The sequence below is a fragment of the Hypomesus transpacificus genome, chromosome 5 (assembly GCF_021917145.1).
Source record: "Hypomesus transpacificus isolate Combined female chromosome 5, fHypTra1, whole genome shotgun sequence".
Taxonomy (NCBI): domain Eukaryota; kingdom Metazoa; phylum Chordata; class Actinopteri; order Osmeriformes; family Osmeridae; genus Hypomesus; species Hypomesus transpacificus.
The window spans coordinates 2,076,134-2,099,336 of NC_061064.1; the positions used below are offsets into that span (position 1 = coordinate 2,076,134).

Consider the following 23,203-nt stretch of genomic DNA (forward strand, 5'->3'; position numbering starts at 1 on the left):
AGCACAAGACCTCCACCAAACTGGGGACCATCAGCATCCAGTCCTCCTCCAGCCTCACGGCTCCAGCCGGCTCCTCATCCTCCACCCCCTCCTCCAACCTCCCGGTGCTCCTGTCAGGCTCCTCCACCACCTCCTCCAACCTCCCCATGCCCCTATCTGGGTCTAAAGACCCCTCAGGGGGGAAGGAGGACAAGCAGACCGACCGTAGAGACATCTCGCTGGGGCCTGCGCCTGGCCTGAGGGCACGGAGCCACTCCACCCCGCTGCCTCCCTCCTCCAAGTCCACCTCCCCATACTCCCACCACCACCACCACCCCCAACACCGGCCCTCCCACTACCACCACTACCGCAAACCAGAACGAGGGGACTCCCCTGCCCCTGGCAAGACCGGCTCCCAGACCTCCAGCCAGTCCTGTGCCCAGACACAGACCCAGGGCTCAGGCAAGGAAGGCAAGTCTGTCAGCTTCCTCTTGAAGTCGGACAAGGAGGAGAGGGAGAGGGATAGAGACCGAGACAGAGGAGAGAGAAACAGAGACAGAGACAGAGATAGGGAGAAAGACAGAGATAGAGAGAGAGACAGAGAGAGAGACAGAGAGAGAGACAGAGAGAGAGATAGAGATCGAGATCGAGATAGAGATCGAGATAGAGAAGGAGGGAGTCACTCTTCTCAAAAAGAGAACATCCCCACAACCAGCTGTCACTCCTTACAGACCAGCTCCGCCCCAACCCTCACCTCTTCCTCCCATCGCCCTCACTCTCGCCCCCACCTCCATCGCTCCCACGCCCCCCACGCCCTCCCCGCCTACAAGCCCCCCTCCTCGGACAGCCCCCTACTGTGGACCTACCCCTCTGGGGGCTTCCGGCGGCCCCCGGCCTACGACAGTCTGCGAGGGGGGCCCCAGCTGCCTTCGCTACACCCCTCAGGGCTCTCCGGCGGGAGCGACATGGCCTCCAAGAGTAGCACGGTTCCAGGTCCCCTCCAGGGCAAGGCTGGCTTCGTGCCCTGGGACAGCGCTGGGGGCCTGGGCTTCTCAGACGAGGGCTCCCACTGGCCCATGCAGAGGAAGCTGTCGTTCAGCCATGGAACCAGAGAGGCAGAGAGTAAGTGGACCAGAGGGGAGGGGGGAGAGGGGAATGGGGGGTCATGAGGTCGGCTGGCTGCTCCAGTTGAAAGAAAAGGGGGTTTAAAGTCATTGTCAGCGTATAATCTTTGTGACATTTGTGGTATCTGTAATATTTGCTTATACAAATTCTGGCGTCTGTATAATGAGCTAATGACACAACGTATTTATAATTTGTACATATATTTGGACAATTTGAATAAGCATTTGCGTAATCAGGAGCATCTGCTAAAATTATAAAATGCTCATCTAAATAACAACATCATCAAAGAGAGAGTCGCCCTTCTCCCGTGACCTGCTGTTCCTCATGGCCTGACCTGGTGTCCCTCTGGGCCTGACCTGGTGTCCCTCTGGGCCTGACCTGGTGTCCCTCTGGATTTGACCTGCTGTTCCTCTGGGCCTGACCTGGTGTCCCTCTGGATTTGACCTGCTGTTCCTCTGGGCCTGACCTGGTGTCCCTCTGGATCTGACCTGCTGTTCCTCTGGGGCTGACCTGGTGTCCCTCTGGGCCTGACCTGTTCTGTGTCCTCTCCCTTCAGAGAACGAGAGCCGTGCGTGGAACGGCAGCGCAGACGCCTTGCTGCGCCTCGGCCAGGAGGAGGCGGGACAACACAGAGGAGGAGGCGGACACTCTGGGATCCCTGTGCGTTTCAGCGGCGGCAGTGCCAGAGGCCACGCCCAGGGCCTGGCGGGGTTAGAGGGCAACGTAGGCTTCAGGGACCTGCCCAGAGGATGGCTGCCTCTGCCCTGCCAGACCTTCCCCGCTTGCCGGAACGGAGGTAACCCCACATACCCTAACCCCCAAAACCCCTAAGGTAGAGGATGTAACTCGGATGCAGTGTTTGTGTGTCGCTTTGGATGTACATGAGTGTTCTGATATACATGAGTGTTCTGATATACATGAGTGTTCTGATATACATGAGTGTTCTGATATACATGAGTGTTCTGATATACATGAGTGTTCTGATGTACATGAGTGTTCTGATATACATGTGTGTTCTGATATACATGAGTGTTCTGATATACATGAGTGTTCTGATATACATGAGTGTTCTGATATACATGAGTGTTCTGATGTACATGAGTGTTCTGATATACATGAGTGTTCTGATATACATGAGTGTTCTGATGTACATGAGTGTTCTGATATACATGAGTGTTCTGATATACATGAGTGTTCTGATGTACATGTGTGTTCTGATGTACATGAGTGTTCTGTACTCTTGAGTTGTCTTTGATGGGAGTTCTGTGCTCTAAAATGTTCGTGTGTTTGTGTGCGTGTGTGTATGTGTTGCAGAGCTGGGCAGACTGGGCCGCTCGTCCTCCACGTCGGGGGTGAGACTAGCTGGAGGAGACGTGACCCGGCAGAGCAGCCTTCCTGGCCGAGAGGCTCAGAGTCAGGTATGAGCTACCTCACTGCCTCACTACCTCAGCTAGCCAGATGAGCTATCTCGCTACTTCACTACCTCAGCTAGCCAGGTGAGCTACCTCACTACCTCAGCTAGCCAGATGAGCTATCTCGCTACCTCACTACCTCAGCTAGCCAGGTGAGCTACCTCTCTACCTCAGCTAGCCAGATGAGCTATCTCACTACCTCACTACCTCAGCTAGCCAGGTGAGCTACCTCACTACCTCAGCTAGCCAGGTGAGCTACTTCACTACCTCAGCTAGCCAGGTGAGCTATCTCGCTACTTCACTACCTCAGCTAGCCAGGTGAGCTACCTCACTACCTCAGCTAGCCAGGTGAGCTACCTCACTACCTCACCTTCTTACTATTATCAGGAAAATGGTTTTCTTAGAGCCACCCAGAAACCGACCATCATTCTTAATCACTGTCCAGAAGATTACCATCACTCTGAGCATGATGACGGCAATTTTCCGCAGTACTAGTGTCTGGTATTAGCATTAGCATTAGGAACATCATAATGTTTCTGAGTGCTGATGAAGGCAGCACGCCGCCAGGTCTATTAATAGCCTGTAGCGATGTTCCCAGCGAGCAGAATAGGGTCGTGGCCAGCCTCCTAGCAGAGGAACAGGGAGGGAGGGCTCTGGAGCTGACGAGATGCGTAGACGCGAAGAGTGCGCTGCACAGTCTTTAACGGCAGCAGCAAACTGCTGTCCAATAGCGTCGCGTTTTTCCCAGTCACTTGGCAGCGTCTCATGCTGACGCAGTTTCAGTGCAGCAGAATGTTGCACTGTCCCTCCCTCCCGCTGTGGTGCAGCGCTGACACCTAGTGGCGGACTGTGGTAACAGCGCTGCTGCCCTCTGGTGGTAGACTCTGGTTATGGCAGTGCTGCCCCCTGGTGGTAGCATCTGACTTGAGCAGGCCTGCCCCCTTAATGCCACAGCAATGTCAGGAAAGTCACTAAACTCGCCCCAAAAAGGCACTATTTGAAGCTGTTTTGAGATCTATATCTAATTAATATCGATCTTATACAATCTATAATAGCTAAATTAATATCTCTGTTGTGGTGTCCCAGCCCCCGGCCCCCTGCAGCCCCGCCCCGACCAGACAACAGCAGCTCCACCTGCAGTTCCAGCACTTGGCCCAGCTGGCGCAGGGACACCCTCCCGCCACTGGGGGCGCCATCCCGTCGGCCGCCCAGACGCAGCGGGACGGGAAACTCCTGGAGGTGATCGAGCGCAAGCGCTGCCTGTGCAAGGAGATCAAGGCCCACCGGCGCCCGGACAAGAGCCTGTGCAAGCAGGACAGCATGCCCATCCTGCCCAGCTGGAGACGAACACCAGAGCCTCGCAAGACTGGCACCCCCGCCCTGCCAGAGGCCGCAAGCCGTGGTGTGGGACACTGCCATCTAGTGGTGGGAGAGAGGTGTGGGACACTGCCATCTAGTGGTGGGAGAGAGGTGTGGGACACTGCCATCTAGTGGTGGGAGAGAGGTGTGGGACACTGCCATCTAGTGGTGGGAGAGAGGTGTGGGCACTGCCACCTAGTGGTGGGAGAGAGGTGTGGGCACTGCCACCTAGTGGGGGGGGGGGGGGGGGGTGTGGGTACTGCCATCTAAGGGGGGAGTTTGGGGGGGCAGAGAGAGAGGGGGGAAACTGGCAGAGCACACACTCTCATCACAAACTCCACACACACACACACCACACACACACACGGTAGGATTGAGACGGGAACTCTTCACAAGAAGAGGAGAGCGTGACGGTGGATCCGACCCATCCCTGAGGGAACGTCCCCAAACACAGACGGCTGGGGGGGGTTCTGGACCGGAGCCCCCGAAAGCTTACTGAGCAGCCTGGACGAGGGTTGAGTTACCACGCTCAAAGCAGCCGGGTGGGGGAGAATGTGTGCCAAAAGTAGTCGCGTAATGGTTTTTAGTGATGAGTAAGAAGAGGAGAAAAATGCCACCCAATTTGAAGAGATACAATCAGGAACTAGTCCTTTCTTAAACATAGTTTGAAATAGGTTTAGTGAGCTCCGTCGTTTTATTGGAAATGCTGTGATTCAGCAACTATTAGCTAAAATGTAAAAGAAAGGAGACGTCTAAATGAGAAATTGCTTCTGGGACATAGTCCCTCAGTTCTCTCTGACTAGGATTCTACCTCCACGGTCACAATCACACACAGAAGGGTGAAACTACTTATAGATGAAACTTATCTTGACACGACTCAAGCACACTTAAACTCTCGGGCCTTATTTAGATGGTGCAGAGGAATGACCGAACCCGTCCCTCAAAACACCCTGGACTAGAGACACCCTGGAGTCCAAAATCAAAAGTCAAATTTGATCAAATGCGAACAAAGAAACTGTTTTCAAAAACTCAAATTGTGATAACACCCTTGATATTTAGGACTGTTTTGCTCTTTCCCTCACAGTATTAGATGTTTGGGTTCAATGGGTTTGCTTGTTGCTCAGCACTGAAAACATGGCCGTCTTCAACACACATAGTGTACCTGTACACGCCCTGCTGACCACAGATTCAGACGAGGGAGCAGGAAGGATGGGGCCTTTAGGAGTGTGTGTGGTCTGTCTCTCTATCAGTAGATCATCACGCTGCCGCGTTGTGGAAGCAAGCATAGCCAGAGAGGAGGCAAATACTACCTAACCGTTTGCAAATTTGTAATGTAAATATATACTGACTTTCTCAATGTTTCTGCGATTTTATAGCAATATGCTCCAAGTGTTGGAGTGACATTATTAAAATGTGTGTCAGCTAGCCTAACATATCTAAGACTTGAATGATGTAATTACTGTGTCATTTCCCGCTTGTCATACCAGAAATACAGTGCTGTACAACATGCGTGTGGAGATGATCACGTCCAGTTTGAACCTTGACTAGATCTTGAATATCATATTAATCTGTACCATAATCATACCGTGCTCTATCGAGAGTCCTTCTAAACTGTCATGTTGTGATTGGATAAACAGGTTATGGTTTTGCCGAGGAGGATTCACTCAGATGTCAAGTGGCACATATCGGAGGTGTTAACCTGAACTCAGACAGGCACATATCGGAGGTGTTAACCTGGACTGGGTTCAGGGGTTCAGAATAGAGTCTGCACACTCAGATTCACGTGTTTAAATGGTCGTTCAACCCCACAAACAAAACAAAGCTTTCAGCACTGGCACATCCCACCGTCGCCTGAAACCAGTCCTCCTCTCCTTCAGACAGAATGCTGGATTTATCTGCACAACATGCAACTTAGAAATGACCAGACCCACCCCACGGTAGTGTAAATATATATGTACAACTGTATTGAAAATGTAGCAATTATTTCCACTTTCATACTTATAATCAATAATATAATGTAGCATAATGTATAAACCTGAATTTGTTCATTTGTTTTTTCTAAAAAAGAAAGAGAAAAAAAAGGAATGATCTGTTGAAAACAGTCCCTACATCTGTCTCCTTCTGACACAAACCACCCTCACCCTCATAGGCCCCTTCAATTTATGCAAGATTCCCTTTAAGCCGTACAGTTGCCATAGTTCAGCTCTTTTCTACATATGTTTTGTTTATGTACAGGTTTGAACGATTCCGTTTTATTATTATTTGGACATTTTTAAATACTTTGCTGCTATCTGAACTACTACTGTTGACGTAAATTGAATCTCTGTGACAGAACCTCCCCTGCAGAAGTACTGACACTGTTCCTGTTACATACTTTAGTTTTTCTTTCTGAAAGCCACGTGAGATGAAGTTTGTACTTTTGAAGAGTGACTCTCTGTGACAGTATAAAGGCACTTGAATGTCTCTAGGTTGTTGTTGTGGTTTAGCTAGCACCAACCTGTACAGTTACACTCAGTGAGAACTTATAACCGACATGGTTCCCTTGAACCAGTTTGACTCCACATGCCGCCCTGCTAGGTGTTGATGGAGCAGTGCCCTCCCCCTTCCCTCCAACCTCCCCCCTACCTCCCACCATCCACAGCCTCCCTCCCCTCGCCCCCCGCCCCCCTCCTCCCAGACCAGCAAGGCCTCCGAGCCAGGCTAAGAAACAGGGGAAGTGCAATGCATGCAGGTGATCCTCACATTGAAAATTTTCCAATGATATTAACAAGTGTGCCCAACTGTATTCTCCAGATATACCAAGTAATCATCTTGTTTTAATTCATGACAACCTAGTTTACAGAAGCTGTCTGCTTTTTGTGTCTACTAAAACAGTGGCCGTTATATGAGTGCCATACTATACTGATATGGTAAGAGAACCTTGGACATCACTGTAGTGCTATATTTGCATTGATATCGTCATTAAACAAATTTTATATGATGAACAGAACCTTTCCTCTCTGTGGTATCTCCTGTTTCATGCTGTTACACAGTATTTACTATATAAACTGTAAAGATAATTATGCTTATGTTTTATATTCATATTGCAAATATTTTTTGAATGATTGTGGTTTGAGCTTACAACCTCCACACATTTCAAATCACCGCTCCACCCCTGAATGTCTAATATGTAGTTCTCTCAGACACAGGACCATGATGGTTTGCGAACTCGATGACCTTGTTCTGGAATCCTCCGTGCTGCAACACTAAAAACATCCAGGTGAGGGCGACGCTGTTCTTCTCCAAGGCGATTTTCTTGATGCATGCACCTATCAATGCAGCACACACAAACACACACACACACTTTGAGCACACATGTACACTATACACACACACAAACACACACACACACAGTGACTTACAAGTCAGAACTAGTCTTAAAAGTTGAGTTTGCGTGTGTCCCTTAGTCTCTGGTAGCATGCTGTGAGGGGAGCTGGGCTGCCCAGACCCAGACACCACCTCCACGCTATGCAGGCCCAGACCCAGACACCACCTCCACGCTATGCAGGCCCAGACCCAGACACCACCTCCACGCTATGCAGGCCCAGACCCAGACACCACCTCCACGCTATGCAGGCCCAGACCCAGACACCACCTCCACGCTATGCAGGCCCAGACCCAGACACCACCTCCACGCTATGCAGGCCCAGACCCAGACACCACCTCCACGCAATGCAGGCCCAGACCCAGACACCACCTCCACGCTATGCAGGCCCAGACCCAGCCAAGCCTGCTAATGAAAACCTGCTGTCAGATCGATGAGAGGCAGGGTTCAGGGAGTTGCTGCACAACTAGTGCTGCTGGAAACCAAGGAGGAGACAGGCTCGGTACGTCTGGGTGGGGTGCGGCTGCGAAGGGGCTGGATAGGACTAGGCTGGGTAGGGCTAGATAGGTCTGGGCTGTGTTGGGTAGGTCTAGGTTGGTCTGGGTTGGGTAGGGTAGGATTGAGACTGGCTGTGGTTAGTCTAACTTGGGTATGGCTGGGCTAGGCAGGGTTAGGCTTGGGAGGGTGGTCTTAAGGTGGGTATTTGGCTGCGATAGGCAGGACTAGGGCGGCTAGGCTAGGTTGAGCAGAGTAGGGGAGTAAGGAATCCACCATGTTTAACAGTCTTTCATGACTGACGCTCGTTCCCTCTGAAAGTCGCGTCATCGCACAGCGCTTAAATTCAAGGGAATCTGATTGGATAGAAAAGCAATCTGTTTAGCGTCTCGTGTTCTCCTAGGAAGAAGGGATCGACTCGATGGCAGGGTGGGGGCGGGAGGGGGGGGGGGGGGCTCGTGGGCCCAATGACGGTGAACGAGAGAGAGGCTTGCGGTGGGAGGAGGAGAGCGCGCTTTACCGCAGTATCAGCACAGTTCTGCATCAGTCATCTAAACTCTGCGGCATGCGGACTAGATTCAGGGGGAGGGAAGATAGCGGGTCTGTGAGTGTAGCATCGGCTTCATAGTCGTCACCATCCGTAATCAGATACTGTCGACAGTGTCGGGTTTCTCATTCATTTCTTTTGGGGAAAGTCTTTATCCACGCGCATGATCGAAGGCTTCTGTGTTTGACTAATTGGTGCTGCTTATTTGACAGAGCCACACAATAACTGGCTTTACAGTTTAGGCCGCACACCTAAGAGGGCTATTTCACCCTAAACCAAAGATTCCTAAGAACCGGTAGACCAACAACACGTCAACATGGCAAAGGATGCAGAGAAGAGCACTTGGAAGGAGTTTATCTGGAACCCGAGGACGCGGGAGTTCCTGGGCAGAACCGCGAGCAGCTGGGGTGAGTGCGGTCGTCCATTACTGCATCCGCCGCTCCTCCGCCTCCATCACTCCTCCAACACCTCAAAGGGTTTCCTATTGATTTCATTCGTATGCGTCAGTCACCCAACACAGTAGTCCAGCTTGTTCAGCCGGCACAGAGAGCACCTAGCGGAATAAAAAAAAATGTATTAGCGTTTTTGCGCCTTTCAACGTTAGCCGACTGCATACAGGCCATTAGGTAATGAGCTTAGTCGCTGTCCAGTGCGATAGGTGCTGAAACTTAAATGCGGCACTTGGTGCGGATGCGCCAACGGGAGCCGGCAACATTTGCCTGCATGATTCTTTTTTTATTTAATAATTAATTTCCACCGAGTTCCCTGCGCAATGCACCGGGGCTCGAGTTGGCTCGGGGGTTCATTTGAATCGGACAAACGACAGGTCATATAGTTCGTCGTGCACGAAAATACTAAATGTCCTCGGCAGTGATTTCAGATAAAGCTAATCCACCATCTGGTGCGCTGTAATCTAACAGAACAGGACATGTTGCATCCATTTTCTGTATATTTACACATTTTAATCTCAATATGTACATTTGAATGAAAATGTTTGTGTTGTTACAAATTTTTGAGCATCAATTGGTAAAATTATACAGATATGTCATTTGCTCGAGCAGTGAGGCTATGTGTAGCCTAACGAATAGACTAGTGCGCTAGGCGTCCATGTCTTACATAATGCGCCAAGCAAGAACATTCCTATTGGCTGTCTCTCTGTGCATATCGCTCTAACATGCGGCAGATTCCAAGGTTCGTGGAAATTAAATACGCGCATATGGCTCTTTTCTAATGACATTGGGGTTTTTTAATCTGTGCAAAGCCGAAGGCCCAGTTCTATTTGTATCACCTCCAAACCACCCCCCCCCCTCCCCCAACCCACGGGGGAGTAAATCAGCGACGGATTTAATCCTAATCTAATGACTTCATTGGCTGACCGGCGAATATCGATGGCAGATTTTAAATTATTGGACGATTTAATTCCCCCTGTGTTCTGAAATTAAATTGAGGGGATTAAATATAAGACCACATTCCTCCACCTACACACACACAGCGAGCGTGAGAGAGAGAATGACAAGACAATAAAATGTAGGCTTCATGACATCAAACGAATCAGTATTTATAGCCCTTCTATCCAACACGCATTCTGATATACGGTGATGTCATTGGGTGTGGTTACCATGACTCCAGTTTTCTTCCGGTACCACCTGCTCGGCCCGGTCAAAGTCTCCGGGTGTTCTGAGGACTACCTTCCTCGCTAAGCCGTGCTCTTTAAGGCTGCTTAATTCCTCTATTCCTGTAGCGAACCCAAACGTGTACAGATACGCTATTCTTGGATCTTTGACGGGTCTACCCTGACCAGCGTGGTGCTAGTGATCTGGGCCCGTATCTACGCATCGCTTAACTCTCACAGGAATCTCGGGTGGAGAATACAACTAAGATAGTGCGGTCCAGAATGATTACGTCGTTTGTGTCAGAAACAAAAGTATTGGTAAATTGAGTGTACTCATTTGAGTGGACTTTCTCTGACTGTCTACAGTGTGCCAGTGTGTGTGTGTGCGCGTGTGCGCGTGTGCGCGTGTGCGCGTGTTTGTGTGTTTGTGTGTAAGGGCAATTATGTAAATAGTTGTTAGATCCTTTGCAAAAAGCATGAATATTAAAACATCCCCAGCTCATATGCATGTTGTTTAATCTTGCTAATTGAGTGACAACATTTGCATTCACTGGTTAATATCACCCCAACCAGTGAAAGACACACCCATCATCACGGGAGGAGATCTAACACAATGAGCCGACCCAGGAAGACATTTTGTTCCATGCTTTCAACCATGTCTGATGGAGGGGTGAAAAGAAAGGCTAAGTGAAAGGCAGAGAGGGCAGAACATCTGTCAGCGTCTGGTTCCGAGCGCTCAGAGAGAACCAGACACCCTAGCAGGATCTGGGATGGTGACACTGCCTGACCCCTGACCTCCACGTGGCACGCTTCCCAGGGAAGGTGTGCGAGCTAAAGATCAATGGTGCATCCCATCACCCTTACTGCCATACAATGTTCGATACTACAGAGATACTATATAGTATGGTAGTGAGTGTGTTGGAACACAGCCAGAGTGTGTATCCAGGGTTAGATGATAGCAGGAGTATCTGATGCTGCAGGAAGGAGAGGGGCCTCCCTGTGATGATCTGCTGTCTCAGCAGGGGTCCTCCCCATCCGATCCTCTCTGTGTGAGGTTACACCCATCGGATTACAACAACCTCCTCCACACACACACACACACACACACACACACACACACACACACACACACACACACACACACACCACATACAAACACACACAGCCAGTCACTCTCACTCACCAAGAGCCTCCGGTTTGTAACCGATCCCACAGAGGAGCATCTCCACCCCATGCAGAGCATTCTGGGATGGCAGTGAGACCCTGGGACAGGGGGCCCAGTAGTGGAGCTCCAAGGTGGGCTTCAGCTTTGTCTCTGACAGGGTGGGGGGGGGGGTCCCAAGGTGGAGCTCCGCGGTGGGCCCTATCCAGCAAAGATGCAGGCCGCTTTCAGGATGGGCCTCGGGTGTTGGAGAAAGCAGAGAGGAGGGGAGGAGGATATGATGATCATTCTAATCAGCTCATGTGATTAATTTGTTGGATTTCACCCAAAATGCATCTGGACTGGCATACATTTCTACCGTCAACAGCTGTTCCTAGTCCTCTGAATCAAATTATCCCAAAATCCCGGACGTGGACGTTATATCATTTTACTACAGCTAGAGGTCGTTACGTGGCGGTGATTCGTCAGGGGCAGGAGCTACGGTGGCCTGGATGTGTCAATATGAGCAGAACACAGGCTCTAATCCCCTGAACCTTGTCACTTATCTCTGGGAGGGCTCCTCTCTCCGTCTGTCACCACCCTCCCTCCCTCCTCCCTCCTCCTCCCTCCTCCTCCTCCTTCCTCCGTCTGTCACCACTCCCCCCCCCCCCAACTCTGCTCAGCTCTATGTTAGAGTTACTTCATAATTAAATTACACCAAGACCAGCCATTCAACCCTGGACTCATCAATGCTGTGTGAGAAGGAAGCCAGCGATGTTTGTAAGCTGGTATTTTGACCCGTCTCAAAATGGAGGACAGGGTGTGATAGCTCCAGGAGCATCAGTAGGAGCAGTAATACCACAAGCACTCACTAACTTGATTCAGATCTTATATACTGTATATGTGTACTGTACCATGCAGCACTGTGGTTGAGATATCACTGCTGGGCTGGACCATGTAACACGATGGTTGAAATATTTCTGACTGTTAATATATTATCATTGTTGCGCCATGCCTGGTAGCTGAGATGTAGTTTCTTTGCACTACGTCTGGCAAATCCATGTTCTGACTCTCACCATGTAACACCGTTAGACCCATGCACTTCTGACCAGTTATTTCCTGTCATGACCGGTCATTACGTCGCTTCCAATAAAAGCGCCCGCTGAATAAAGGAAACCCGTGGATGTGGTTGGTGTAGCAGGAAGTTGAGGGTGTGTGGATGTGGTTGGTGCAGCAGGAAGTTGAGGGTGTGTGGATGTGGTTGGCGTAGCAGGAAGTTGAGGGTGTGTGCTTCCTGTCTCCGCTCAGGGCTCATCCTGCTCTTCTACCTGGTGTTCTACATCTTCTTGGCGGGGGTGTTTGTTCTCACCATGTACGTGATGCTGCAGACCCTGGACGACCACAAGCCAACCTGGCAGGACAGGCTGTCCACTCCAGGTACTATAACCTTTAACCAACCTTTAACCTTTAACTGATTTAACCTTGAACCTTCGTTTGACCAGGAAGGGCTCATTGAGGTTTGAAAACTCTTTTGCCAGAGTGTCCTGGCCAACATGCAACGATGAATACACCTTTACAGTCTTGTTCTGGACTTGTCACGGCAGTATATTTGTATCCTGTAGTACTCGCCTGTCTAACTATGTGTGTGTGTGTGTGTGTGTGTGTGTAGGAATGATGATCAGACCCAGAGGGGAAGCTCTGGAGATAGTGTATAACACGGAGGACACAGAGAGCTGGGACAGTTATGCTCAGGCACTGGACAAGTTCCTGAACCGTGAGTCTCCTTCACCCTCCACACACCTTTACACCCTCCACACACCCTCCACACACCCTCCACACACCTTTACACCCTCCACACACCTTTACACCCTCCACACACCCTCCACACACCTTTACACCCTCCACACACCTTTACACCCTCCACACACCCTCCACACACCCTCCACACACCTTTACACCCTCCACACACCTTTACACCCCTCTACACACCTTTACACCCCTCCACACACCTTTACACCCCTCCACACACCTTTACACCCTCCACACACCTTTACACCCTCCACACACCTTTACACCCTCCACACACCCTCCACACACCTTTACACCCCTCCACACACCTTTACACCCTCCACACACCTTTACACCCTCCACACACCTTTAAACGCCCTCCACACACCCTCCATACACCTCACAAACACACCTTCCATCATGTCGAAACAGATATTTTCATATATTTTTGTTGTTTGTATGGCAAAAACATGTCCTGCCAGGTGTGTTCCTCTTTGTTGAGCTGCTCCAGGTGTCACTTTCCCCTCTGACCTCTGACCTCCAACCTCTGTCCTTGGCAGCGTATAACGACTCCTTCCAGGCCCAGACAAATGACATGTGCACACCGGATCAGTACTTCGTGCAGGACGATAGTGGAGACGTGAAGAACAACCCCAAACGCTCCTGCCAGTTCAACCGCACCGTGCTGGAAGAATGCTCCGGAATAAATGACCGTTACTATGGATACCAGGATGGCAAGCCGTGCATCATTATCAAGCTGAACCGGGTAAGGCAGGGTGGGGGATGGGAGAGGGTTGGGATAGTGTTGCTAGGAGACCTGGAGGGGATTCAGAAAGAGACAATTCCAGTGAAGAACGCAGCTTTCGGATACGGAATCATATGACTGGTGTTCTACGCTGGTGTACATCTGTACATCTGTCAGTCTCTATATCTGTCTGCCTGTCTGTCTGTCTGTCTGTCTGTCTGTCTGTCTGTCTGTCTGTCTGTCTGTCTGTCTAACTGCCTGTCTGTCTGCCTGTCTAACTGCCTGTCTGTCTGCAGGTAATCGGGATGTTGCCAGGAAAGGACGGCCAGGCTCCATATGTCACCTGTGGACCAAAGGTGACAAACCCATCTCCTCTTCCTCCTCAACACACACATCTGAACCTCCATCTCCTCTTCCTCCTCAACACACACATCTGAACCTCCATCTCCTCTTCCTCCTCAACACACACATCTGAACCTCCATCTCCTCTTCCTCCTCAACACACACATCTGAACCTCCATCTCCTCTTCCTCCTCAACACACACATCTGAACCTCCATCTCCTCTTCCTCCTCAACACACACAACTGAACCTCCATCTCCTCTTCCTCCTCAACACGCACAACTGAACCTCCATCTCCTCTTCCTCCTCAACACACACAACTGCCATTTCGTTTTTCAAGGCCCATCCATCTTGTCTCTGTTTGAGGCCTTCCCCCCCCCCTGGGCGTGTCACGTGTCACTGTGCTGCCTGTCATGTCTCTCTCTTCATCCTCTCTGCTGTCTGTCATGTCTCTCTCTTCATCCTCTCTGCTGTCTGTCATGTCTCTTTCTTCATCCTCTCTGCTGCCTGTCATGTCTCTCTCTTCATCCTCTCTGCTGTCTGTCATGTCTCTCTCTTCATCCTCTCTGCTGTCTGTCATGTCTCTCTCTTCATCCTCTCTGCTGTCTGTCATGTCTCTCTCTTCATCCTCTCTGCTGCTCTCCATCCCTTCCCTTGTTCTGTTCTGTCCATCAGAGGATTAGAATTGGCAAAGATGAATGGGTAAGATACGACAAGAAGACAAAACTCATAGAGTTTGATTAGTTTGTAGTTTGGGTAAATATTAGGATAGTAGTAGTAAGGGATTCAGGATATGATGGTGACCATGATATACATATATATACAAACGTGTGTAGTCTGCAGATCAATGTAGAGGAAAATGTGTCCTTCTGTTGTAGGAGAGAGTGTGTGTAGATGTTATTGTTGTTTTTTAGCTGGTAACTGAGGTGTGGTTACTTGGCACTTAATACCGTTCCTTGACTCCAATCACAGAAACACTGTTAGAATAATGCACTTCTGATCCGCAGTTCTTTCTACATGCACTATTTGTGTGTTTTGGATCACAGCTTCTCCTAAATGATTCATGTCATTCTCCCCGCTACAGAAAGAAGACAGTGAGTCGATTGGATCCCTGATATATTACCCTCCCAACGGCACCTTCAACCTCATGTACTATCCGTACTACGGCAAGAAAGCTCAGGTAAAAACTGAAATAACCCACTAACCCTCAACATCCCTTGATTCCTGATATTGTTTACGACTTCAAATGTATATTCGTGTTGCAGGCAGCATTCAGCAGAATATGTGACACAACATTTTACAATGTGACAGAAAATGCAAATCAAATCAAATGTATTTGTATAGCCCTTTTTACACGCAAGCATGTCACAGAGGGCTTCACATACGCCCATAGAACTGCCCGTCAACCAGCCGAAATGTACTCAAGAACAGGCATTTGAAAGCCAGCATGTGAGCGTGACGTCTGTGTGCTTGCTGCTGTCTGCCCACAGGTCAACTACTCCCAGCCTCTGGTGGCCATTAAGTTCGCCAACATAACCGCCAACGTGGATGTGAACGTTGAGTGCAGGATCAACGCAAACAACATTCCCTCCGGCAGCGAAAGAGACAAGTTTGCCGGGAAAGTGTCTTTCAAACTAAGAATCAACACAAAAAAATAGATACATACTCCCTCCCAACACCCCCTCCTCCTACACTCCCCACACCCTAGTCATCTCTTCATTCTGTGCACAAGTACACACTGACAGAAACGACCAGCCGGAAGAACACCCCTCACAGAAAATCTAAAACATGTTTACAGCTCTCCGCTCCTCTGGCCGATTGGACATTGTGTGTCCTGTTGCATGAGGGAGGAGTAGGAGAGGGGGAGGAGGAGGTTGAAAGGGGGAGGAGGTTGAAAGGGGGAGGAGGAGGTCGAGAGGAGTGGAGGAGTAGAGGAGAAAGAGAGGGGGTTCTTCCTGGCTCAGTTTCTGTCTGTGCGCTTTGGGATGAATCATTTTCGGTAAATTAGTTTGAGGTGAAGTATATTTATACTGCATGAGTAACTAGGACCTATAGAGGACATTAACATGTATGATTTGAACGTTTGCCAGGAGAGACAGCGCAGCATATCTGCTTCCTGTTGTCTCCCTCCTGATGGCTCTCTATAGAGTACCCCTCTATGTGTGAATATACACAAAGTACCACAGTGTGTATATCTATTTATACAGTATCATAACCTTATATCAGTATGTCTATTTTGTTGCACTTAAAATAATAATCAAACAAGCGAAATGAATAACTCATGTTTTGGTGGATGGAGGCAGGAGCTAAGTGCATGTGTGTGTTGTCTTTAGTGTCCTGAGAGGCCTCTTGTCTCAGTTTAATGCTGTTTGTCAATTATTAATGAGGATCTGTCATACTGACCACCATGAGAGCGACGCTGTATGGCAGCGTCAATCTGAAAACCTACACACACCCACTGTTTACTGGGAACATGAGATAGCTGTTTACTTTCCCAATAAGGGGTGGTTTGAAGTCAAGATCTCTAAGTGTGTGTTTGTGTGTGTGTGTGTCTGTGTGTGGGGGGGGGGGGGGGCGTGCGTGCGTTTGTTATGTGCGCTTGGATATGTTTGTTTATCCCATTTACAATACAAAATAATTCTAACTGTTGGTCGGGAAATTGCATGTACAATGTGCAATATTTAGGTCACATGATCAAACATCATTTTCACTCACAGAAAGTTTCTTACCCGTTGGTCGAAGTTCATGACAGGCCAACCAATCCCTCATGTTCATATGTTTTGTGGAATAAGAAGGACTTGGTATGTTCACACATGTACGACTCCTCCCATGTCCACCAGCTGCTCTCATGCACCAGGCTGTGAATGAGGAGCTGGGCACAGGAGTGTTTTTTAAATTGATTTGTTATGGGTTTGTGTTCATGTGAAGGTGATATGGGTTTGTGTTCATGTGAAGGTGATATGTTTTAACTGTGTTACATTGGAGATGGAGGATAGAAAAGGTTTTTTGTTGTTCTTTTTTCCAAACAGTCATCAATTTATCGGACCAAGTGATCATGTTTGTGCATTTAGAGTTCTCCTGTAGTTGTCTTTAGGGGGAATCTGTGACTAGTCTAGGAGTGGCCCAGATAGTCTGGAGTCTGTTAAGTCACTCATTGTACAAAAGAAGGTTTGATCTCATTGGTTGAAGTGATTTAGCTTGAGGTAGGATTCTCGGCTGTTACATGTTAAGCTGTTTCAAGATGGATGACAGCAGGGGGGAGACCAGGGGGAAGACCAGTGGGGAGACCAGCGCAGAACCAGTCCCACTAAACTGTGGTGGGGTGGGGCCATGTCTAGTGAGACCTGAGGCCAAGCAGAAGGGTTTCCTGTGCTCTGGTGCAGTCTTGGAGGTTTGGATGATTCAAGCAATGACAGCTAAACACAGCACCCTAGCTAGGCACAGCTCAACACAGCTAAGCACAGTTCCCTTGCCGGGCATAAGGGCCCCTCTAATGACCTCCACACTCGTTTGGCCTTAGCCTCTCTCAGTAAATCCTCATTCTGTTCTGCGTTGAGCATACACCAAGCTCCTCAGCCTGGCCCTGTTGGCCTGTACCGGGGTTGACCCACACGGCACAGTTTAGACATATACTTTCATCTAAGGGTTGAGTCCAGACATCAGGCACGTGAACAGACTGGGATTTAGAACCGCCAGTCCTCTGGTGGGGGACTGCTGCCTGTTTGAACATGCAGGGAAGAGGGACAGAACGCCTACACTTCCTCATTAGCCTTCCTGTCCTGCTCACTTTGTCTGTAATCTCTTAATCTGGTTGGCTAATCCCAAACAGGTATTCTGATTTGTCCTTTCTTTGAAAGACATATGGAACCCGGCCAGCACACCGTGCCAGATTGGGATGCTAACCCTAACCTCTGCACTGCCCGCTCATGGCTTCAGCACAGACTACACTGTGTGATCAAGTGAGAATATAGGACCGTTTACAACATTCCCTTTTTCAACCAAAGATGCTCATGAGAGTTCTGACTGCATGACGTCCTGGTCCTGGTTCTGGTCCTGGTCCTAGTCCTGGTCTGGGAGAGGTTCTGGTCTTGGTCTTGGTCTTGGTCCTGGTCCTGGTCCTGGTCCTGGTTCTGGTTCTGGTTCTGGTTCTGGTTCTGGTCCTGGTCCTAGTCCTATTCCTAGTTCTGGTTCTGGTTCTGGTTCTGGTCCTAGTCCTGGTCCTGGTCCTAGTCCTAGTCTTGGTTCTGGTCCAACAACACTGGTCTCTGGGGAGGCACGTTCCAGGGGAATCGTAGACCTCATGTCGTTAGTGTCATTTAGCAGTTGTATTATTTAGTAACACATAGAAGGAGCAGGTTTGATGACATCAGTGCCTCCTGGTGGACAGAATCAGTTTTGCTCCAGCGTCACAGAATGTTGATCATTATCGTCTCCAGTCATCTGTTTTTCTATGATCGTTTGGAGATGTCTTTCAAAAAGCAATATATTTACTTCCTGTGTGGCTGTATGACGTATTTAATCCTGGAATGGCTGTAACACATGAATAGAGTCATAAATCACAGAGAGAGTGAGGGAGAAAGACTGAACATGTAAATAAGATGTTCACATAAAGATATTATACAGATGTTTGCCAACGCCCATTTTCAAGACTGACCAACAGATTACTAAGCATATTGGTTTTATTAAAAAAGAGATCAAGTATTTTTTATGTTATTTTGTTGTAAAGAGGAAAGAATGTTTTATTTTGGATTGTATAAATGCATCCAGACAGCATACTGGGTCACCAGTAATCTCAATAATTGTGTAAGAATTTAAGATGGTTCAAAACAAAATACATTTTGAATGTAGATAATTATTTATTATTTTGGTTACAACCAAGCCATTTGCAGTATTGAGTGTTTGCAGTGGTGCAACAGTTGCTCTGGTCACAGGTGAACGACACCTCACAGAGGTGGGGGGGTGTTTAAGAGCCGTAAACTGAAGAGTTAAAAACTGGATTTGACCCTAGAGAGAGCTACACTCGACCACACGACCAACACGTTCAACCAGAACTAGCAAAAGTTTGAGCATTTCTCAAAGTTTTTTGGTCTAATTCTGATTATATTCTAATAACTGATGTTAATACTACCTAATTAAACACATGGATTCAGAAGATGAAGAACAAACACAAGAAAGTGATATGAGACAGAAATCAGTTTGGGACAGTCTTTCACCTTAAATATAAATGGTTGATAATTCTATTCTCTTGAAATCTTAAGTTGTTGCTGTTACTGTATGTTTACTTTTTGGTTTGTTTTTGCTCATGTCCATGTAAAAAACAATAGAGAAATCAATAAAGGTGATTGGAAGGATTTCCAGCGTGTTTGATCCGATTATTTATCATGTGTATTTCTTTTGACTGCCCTCTGTCACCTCTCAGTCACCTCTTTAACAGGTGAGTAACATGGTGTCCTGCCTCTAGACTGACTCTATACCAGGTTGGTTTCACGGTGTCCTGCCTCTAGACTGACTCTATACCAGGTTGGTTTCATGGTGTCCTGCCTCCAGTCTGTCCCTAAACACCTGACAGGATTACCTCAAACCTTGACTTCTATGTTCTGACCTTCACTTCTCTCCCTACTATCCCTTTCACCTCCCCCTCCTCCCCCTCTCCCTGTCTTCCCTGTCCCCCCCTCTCCTTCCTCCCCTCCTCCCCCTCTCCCTGTCTTCCCTGTCCCCCCCTCTCCTTCCTCCCCTCCTCCCCCTCCTCACTGTCCTCCCTCTCACCCAAGGCCCAGTTGAAGGACAGGCTAGAGAGCAAGGATTACAGAGCATTAGAGTGGTTAGAATAGTCTGCTGAAGGGTAGTACAAGTAACTGATACACAGGACACGCACGCACTCTCTTCCTCTTTCTCTTTCTTCTCCCCCCCCTCTCTCTCTCTCCTCCACCTCTATCTCTCTCCCCCCTCTCTCTCATTCTGTCTCCCCTCATCTTTTCACCTCTATATCCCTCCCTCTCTCTCTGTTCTGCCCCTCTCCCTCTCTCTCTCTCTCTCTCTCTCTCTCTCTCTCTCTCTCTCTCTCTCTCTCTCTCTTTCTCTCTTTCTTTCTTTCTTTCTTTCTCTCTCTCTCTCTCTCTCTCTCTCTCTCTCTCTCTCTCTCTCTCTCTCTCTCTCTCTCTCTCTCTCTCTCTCTCTCTCTCTCTCTCTCTCTCTCTCTCTCTCTCTCTCTCACACACATACACACATGGCAGGTGGGCGCAGGAACTGCTTATGTCACTAATGTCAGAGTGAATGACTCTGTCAGAGTTCAGGGTTTGTGTTTTATCAGTGCTCTCTGCTGGGGGAAAGCACACTGCAAGCTGCAGCACAGCAACACATACAAGAAGAATAGATCTGAAATGTTCTGCGATTCATTTATCATCAATTCTGTAACTCGCAAGTCATGATTTTGTTTTAAACTAGTGCAAAATCGAATGCTTTCAACACAATGGTTAGATCATTAAGAAACATGACATCGTTATTTTGATTACTCTGAATAAAGTCCATCTTACGTTCAGCTCGTGATCCATGTCCTTATTTTATAATCTTACAGTGCTGTTATTCTGGACCTTGTCCCAAGTATCTGATTGAGAGCAATCAACAACAGGTAATCTGCTGTTGGATTAAATTAGTCATCAAAAACAATCTACAGTATAAAATTACACATCTGCATCTTCTTCATTGTTTATGAAACAACTTTAAAAAAAAGTAGTCCCAGAAGTCGTCTCAGAGCAGATTGGAGAGGAATGTCGTGTCAAACATAAACAGCACATGTTCCACAAGAACCGATTGTATTTCACATATTTGTTTTGGGGCTTTGGCAGATTAGAAGCGTCCTCGGCCTCACCGTCCTCCAGGCAAACCCAGCCCGGCTGCTCTCTCTCTCGCAGGCGGTGTGAGAAAGGCGTGGGCCATGAGAGGAAGGACAGGATGCGTGACCAGAGGAGGCCACCAGGGGGCACCCAGTCCTCCTCCTAGGGAAGATCCAGCATGCCGTGCTCTTCAAGAGCCGCCTGGGTCCGCTCGTACACCACCCCGATGGCCCGGACCACCCTGTGCAGGACAGCGCTCGCCTCCTCCTGGTTCTGGACGCAGACCAGCCGGTAGAAGAAGCCTCGTTCGGGGCATGGCGATGAAGGCCAGCTCTGCTGCCTTGCGGACGAGCCAGGTGTGGTGCTTGGCCAGGGTGCTCTGGTAGGCCTCGCGGCACAGCTCAGAGGGGCTACGGAGTCTCCCGGCGGAGCGCGGCGCGGCCAGCTTCTCCAGGAAGAGCTGCAACCACAGCAAGGCTCTGTGGAGGCGTAGCAGGGTGCGGCAGCCCGACTCAGAGTAGTGCTGGAAGTCCACCAGGCCCCGGGCCAGTTCCGCCTGGATCATGAGGCGCACGGAGGAGTAGGAGGGCAGGGCTCCTGCGCCGGTGGGGCCGTCAGCCCCCTTCTTCTCCTCCTCCTCCAGGGCCAGGTGGCGGATAATGGAGGTCTTGGTCTGGATCTCCTGGGAGATGAGGCCCACCATGGGGCCCAGAGACTCCATGAACCTGGAGGAGGGGGGAGGAGGGGGGGAATGGAGGAGAGGGAGGGGGACAGTCAACAACAGAGTCCAGTTCACAGTGACCTATGTGAGTGATGTTAGTGAGCTCAGTCAGATTCCTCCAGCACAGCCTAGACCTGCAGCTGGGCTGGTTCCTGGGTCCTGGGTCCTGGGTTGTGGGCTGCTTACTTGATGAGTTCGTCCCAGCTGGCCAGGTAGGGCTCCAGCAGGACGTCTGAGGGAGAGGCAGGGGAGGCCAGCAGGCTGGCCAGCAGCAGAGACACCTGGAACACCTGGCCAGGACACACCACCAGAGCCACCTCCCCCTCCCCTCCCAGCACAGAAACATCACTGCTGTTGGACAGAGGGGGGTCCTGGGGGGGAGAGGGAGAGGGAGAGGGAGAGGGAGAGGGAGAGGGAGAGGGAGAGGGAGAGGGAGAGGGAGAGGGAGAGGGAGAGGGAGAGGGAGAGGGAGAGGGAGAGGGAGAGGGAGAGGGAGAGGGAAAGGGAGAGGGAGAGGGGTCCATACACATTAATTAGTTTTGTTCCACTGAGCTGATTGTAGATGGGAACATAATTTGTTTATTCTTGCCTCTTACGTTATCAAAGTGGTTGTAACTTTTAAGACAAGATTCCCAGTGACGATCCAGACTTCCCTCTGTTACAGCAGAGAGGGAGAAGAAAACAAGTTGGATACACAACTCAACATTTTATTTTTCAATACAAGTAGTACCACCGAAGTACAACCAGTAAACCAGAAGACAGTACAGAGAAGCAATGCAAGCTGTGACCAGTACCATTCAACACATCATGTGTGATCAAAACAAATATACGTTGAGATTCATTCAGCGTCATATAATGTTGACCATTTTGGACACACACAAACACGCACACACACACACACAGACATGCAGAGCAGGCCTCGCCTACCCTGCCTCAGACAGAGCAGCAGGACCACCGTGTCGGACATGCAGAGCAGGCCTACCCTGCCTCAGACAGAGCAGCAGGACCACCGTGTCGGACATGCAGAGCAGGCCTACCCTGCCTCAGACAGAGCAGCAGGACCACCATGCTGGACTGCCCCTGCCCCCAGCACATCATGTGACATGGGCTTTACATTCCACACACAAGGAACCACGCGGCCAACACGCTGCATCTGAACAAACACACACACACTTACACAGACAGAGGGATCGCTTGAACATACACACACGCTTCCTGAACACACTTCCCACACACACTTCACAAACTCACTTCCCAAAACATGAGTCCCAAACACATGTCACACACACACTACACACACACGTCACACACAAACTACACACACACGTCACACACACACTCTGCAGCATCGGTACTTACGTAGCCACATGGACCCCAGGAACAGCAGCAGAACCAGGATGGCCAAAGCAGCCTTCCCCTTCACCCCCATATCACCTCTCTCTCTCTCTCCCTCCCTCCCTTTCTCTCTCTCTCCCTCTCTCTCTCTCCCTCTCTCTCTCCCCTCTCCTTCTCAGTCTCCTCTCCTCATCTTCTCTTTCTGTCCTTTCCGCTCCGCATCACACGAGTCGCGTCCCCCTTGTCACCCTGTCCCAGCACGCTGTCTCCCTATTGGTCCCTGACTCTGACCCCCCCCTCCCCCCTCCCCCTTGGCCCCCTCCCCCTCAATCACAGACAAAAGTTGCTTTCTCTTCGACGTCGTTCCTCAAGGGACCACACCCGGACAATGATCCCATCAATCATT

The 23,203-nt window shown here is 49.5% G+C and overlaps 3 protein-coding genes across 4 annotated transcripts in view; 2 read left to right on the forward strand and 1 right to left on the reverse strand.

Annotated features, from left to right (window-relative positions):
- LOC124468251 (serine/arginine repetitive matrix protein 5) overlaps window positions 1–3,939 on the forward strand; it is a 4,959-nt gene extending 1,020 nt beyond the window's left edge. Inside the window, 5 exon segments of the mRNA XM_047020911.1 lie at window positions 3–1,101; window positions 1,661–1,900; window positions 2,419–2,522; window positions 3,603–3,890; window positions 3,892–3,939. Of these exon segments, the coding sequence (XP_046876867.1) occupies window positions 3–1,101; window positions 1,661–1,900; window positions 2,419–2,522; window positions 3,603–3,890; window positions 3,892–3,939 (1,779 nt within the window).
- A 4,310-nt stretch (window positions 3,940–8,249) lies between these two features.
- Window positions 8,250–19,260, forward strand: atp1b2b (ATPase Na+/K+ transporting subunit beta 2b). 2 transcript variants are annotated; one of them, XM_047020958.1, is made up of 8 exons: window positions 8,250–8,688; window positions 12,343–12,471; window positions 12,704–12,808; window positions 13,383–13,588; window positions 13,864–13,923; window positions 14,584–14,610; window positions 14,993–15,088; window positions 15,399–19,260. In XM_047020958.1, exons 1-8 carry the CDS (start codon window positions 8,598–8,600, stop codon window positions 15,564–15,566), a joined length of 882 nt encoding a protein of 293 aa, XP_046876914.1. In that variant the 5' UTR covers window positions 8,250–8,597; the 3' UTR covers window positions 15,567–19,260. The 2 variants fall into 2 exon arrangements, with proteins under 2 accessions (XP_046876914.1, XP_046876915.1); XM_047020959.1 differs by lacking the exon at window positions 14,584–14,610 and having other exon boundaries at window positions 8,267–8,688.
- A 1,026-nt stretch (window positions 19,261–20,286) lies between these two features.
- On the reverse strand, window positions 20,287–22,933 carry gltpd2b (glycolipid transfer protein domain containing 2b). The gene is given in 5 exon segments (XM_047020536.1): window positions 20,287–21,053; window positions 21,055–21,466; window positions 21,649–21,833; window positions 22,059–22,117; window positions 22,822–22,933. Coding segments are annotated over 5 exon segments (876 nt in total). The 5' UTR covers window positions 22,892–22,933; the 3' UTR covers window positions 20,287–20,903.
- Window positions 22,934–23,203: the final 270 nt, after the last annotated feature.

What these genes read in the sequence shown, in the direction of transcription:
- atp1b2b (XM_047020958.1), top strand. Translation starts at nt 8,598, where the DNA reads ATGGCAAAGGATGCAGAGAAGAGCACTTGGAAGGAGTTTATCTGGAAC. An exon ending in ATGTCACCTGTGGACCAAAG is followed by an intron (nt 13,924 to 14,583) that starts GTGACAAACCCA and finishes TCTGTCCATCAG; the next exon opens with AGGATTAGAATTGGCAAAGA. An exon ending in ACTACGGCAAGAAAGCTCAG is followed by an intron (nt 15,089 to 15,398) that starts GTAAAAACTGAA and finishes GTCTGCCCACAG; the next exon opens with GTCAACTACTCCCAGCCTCT.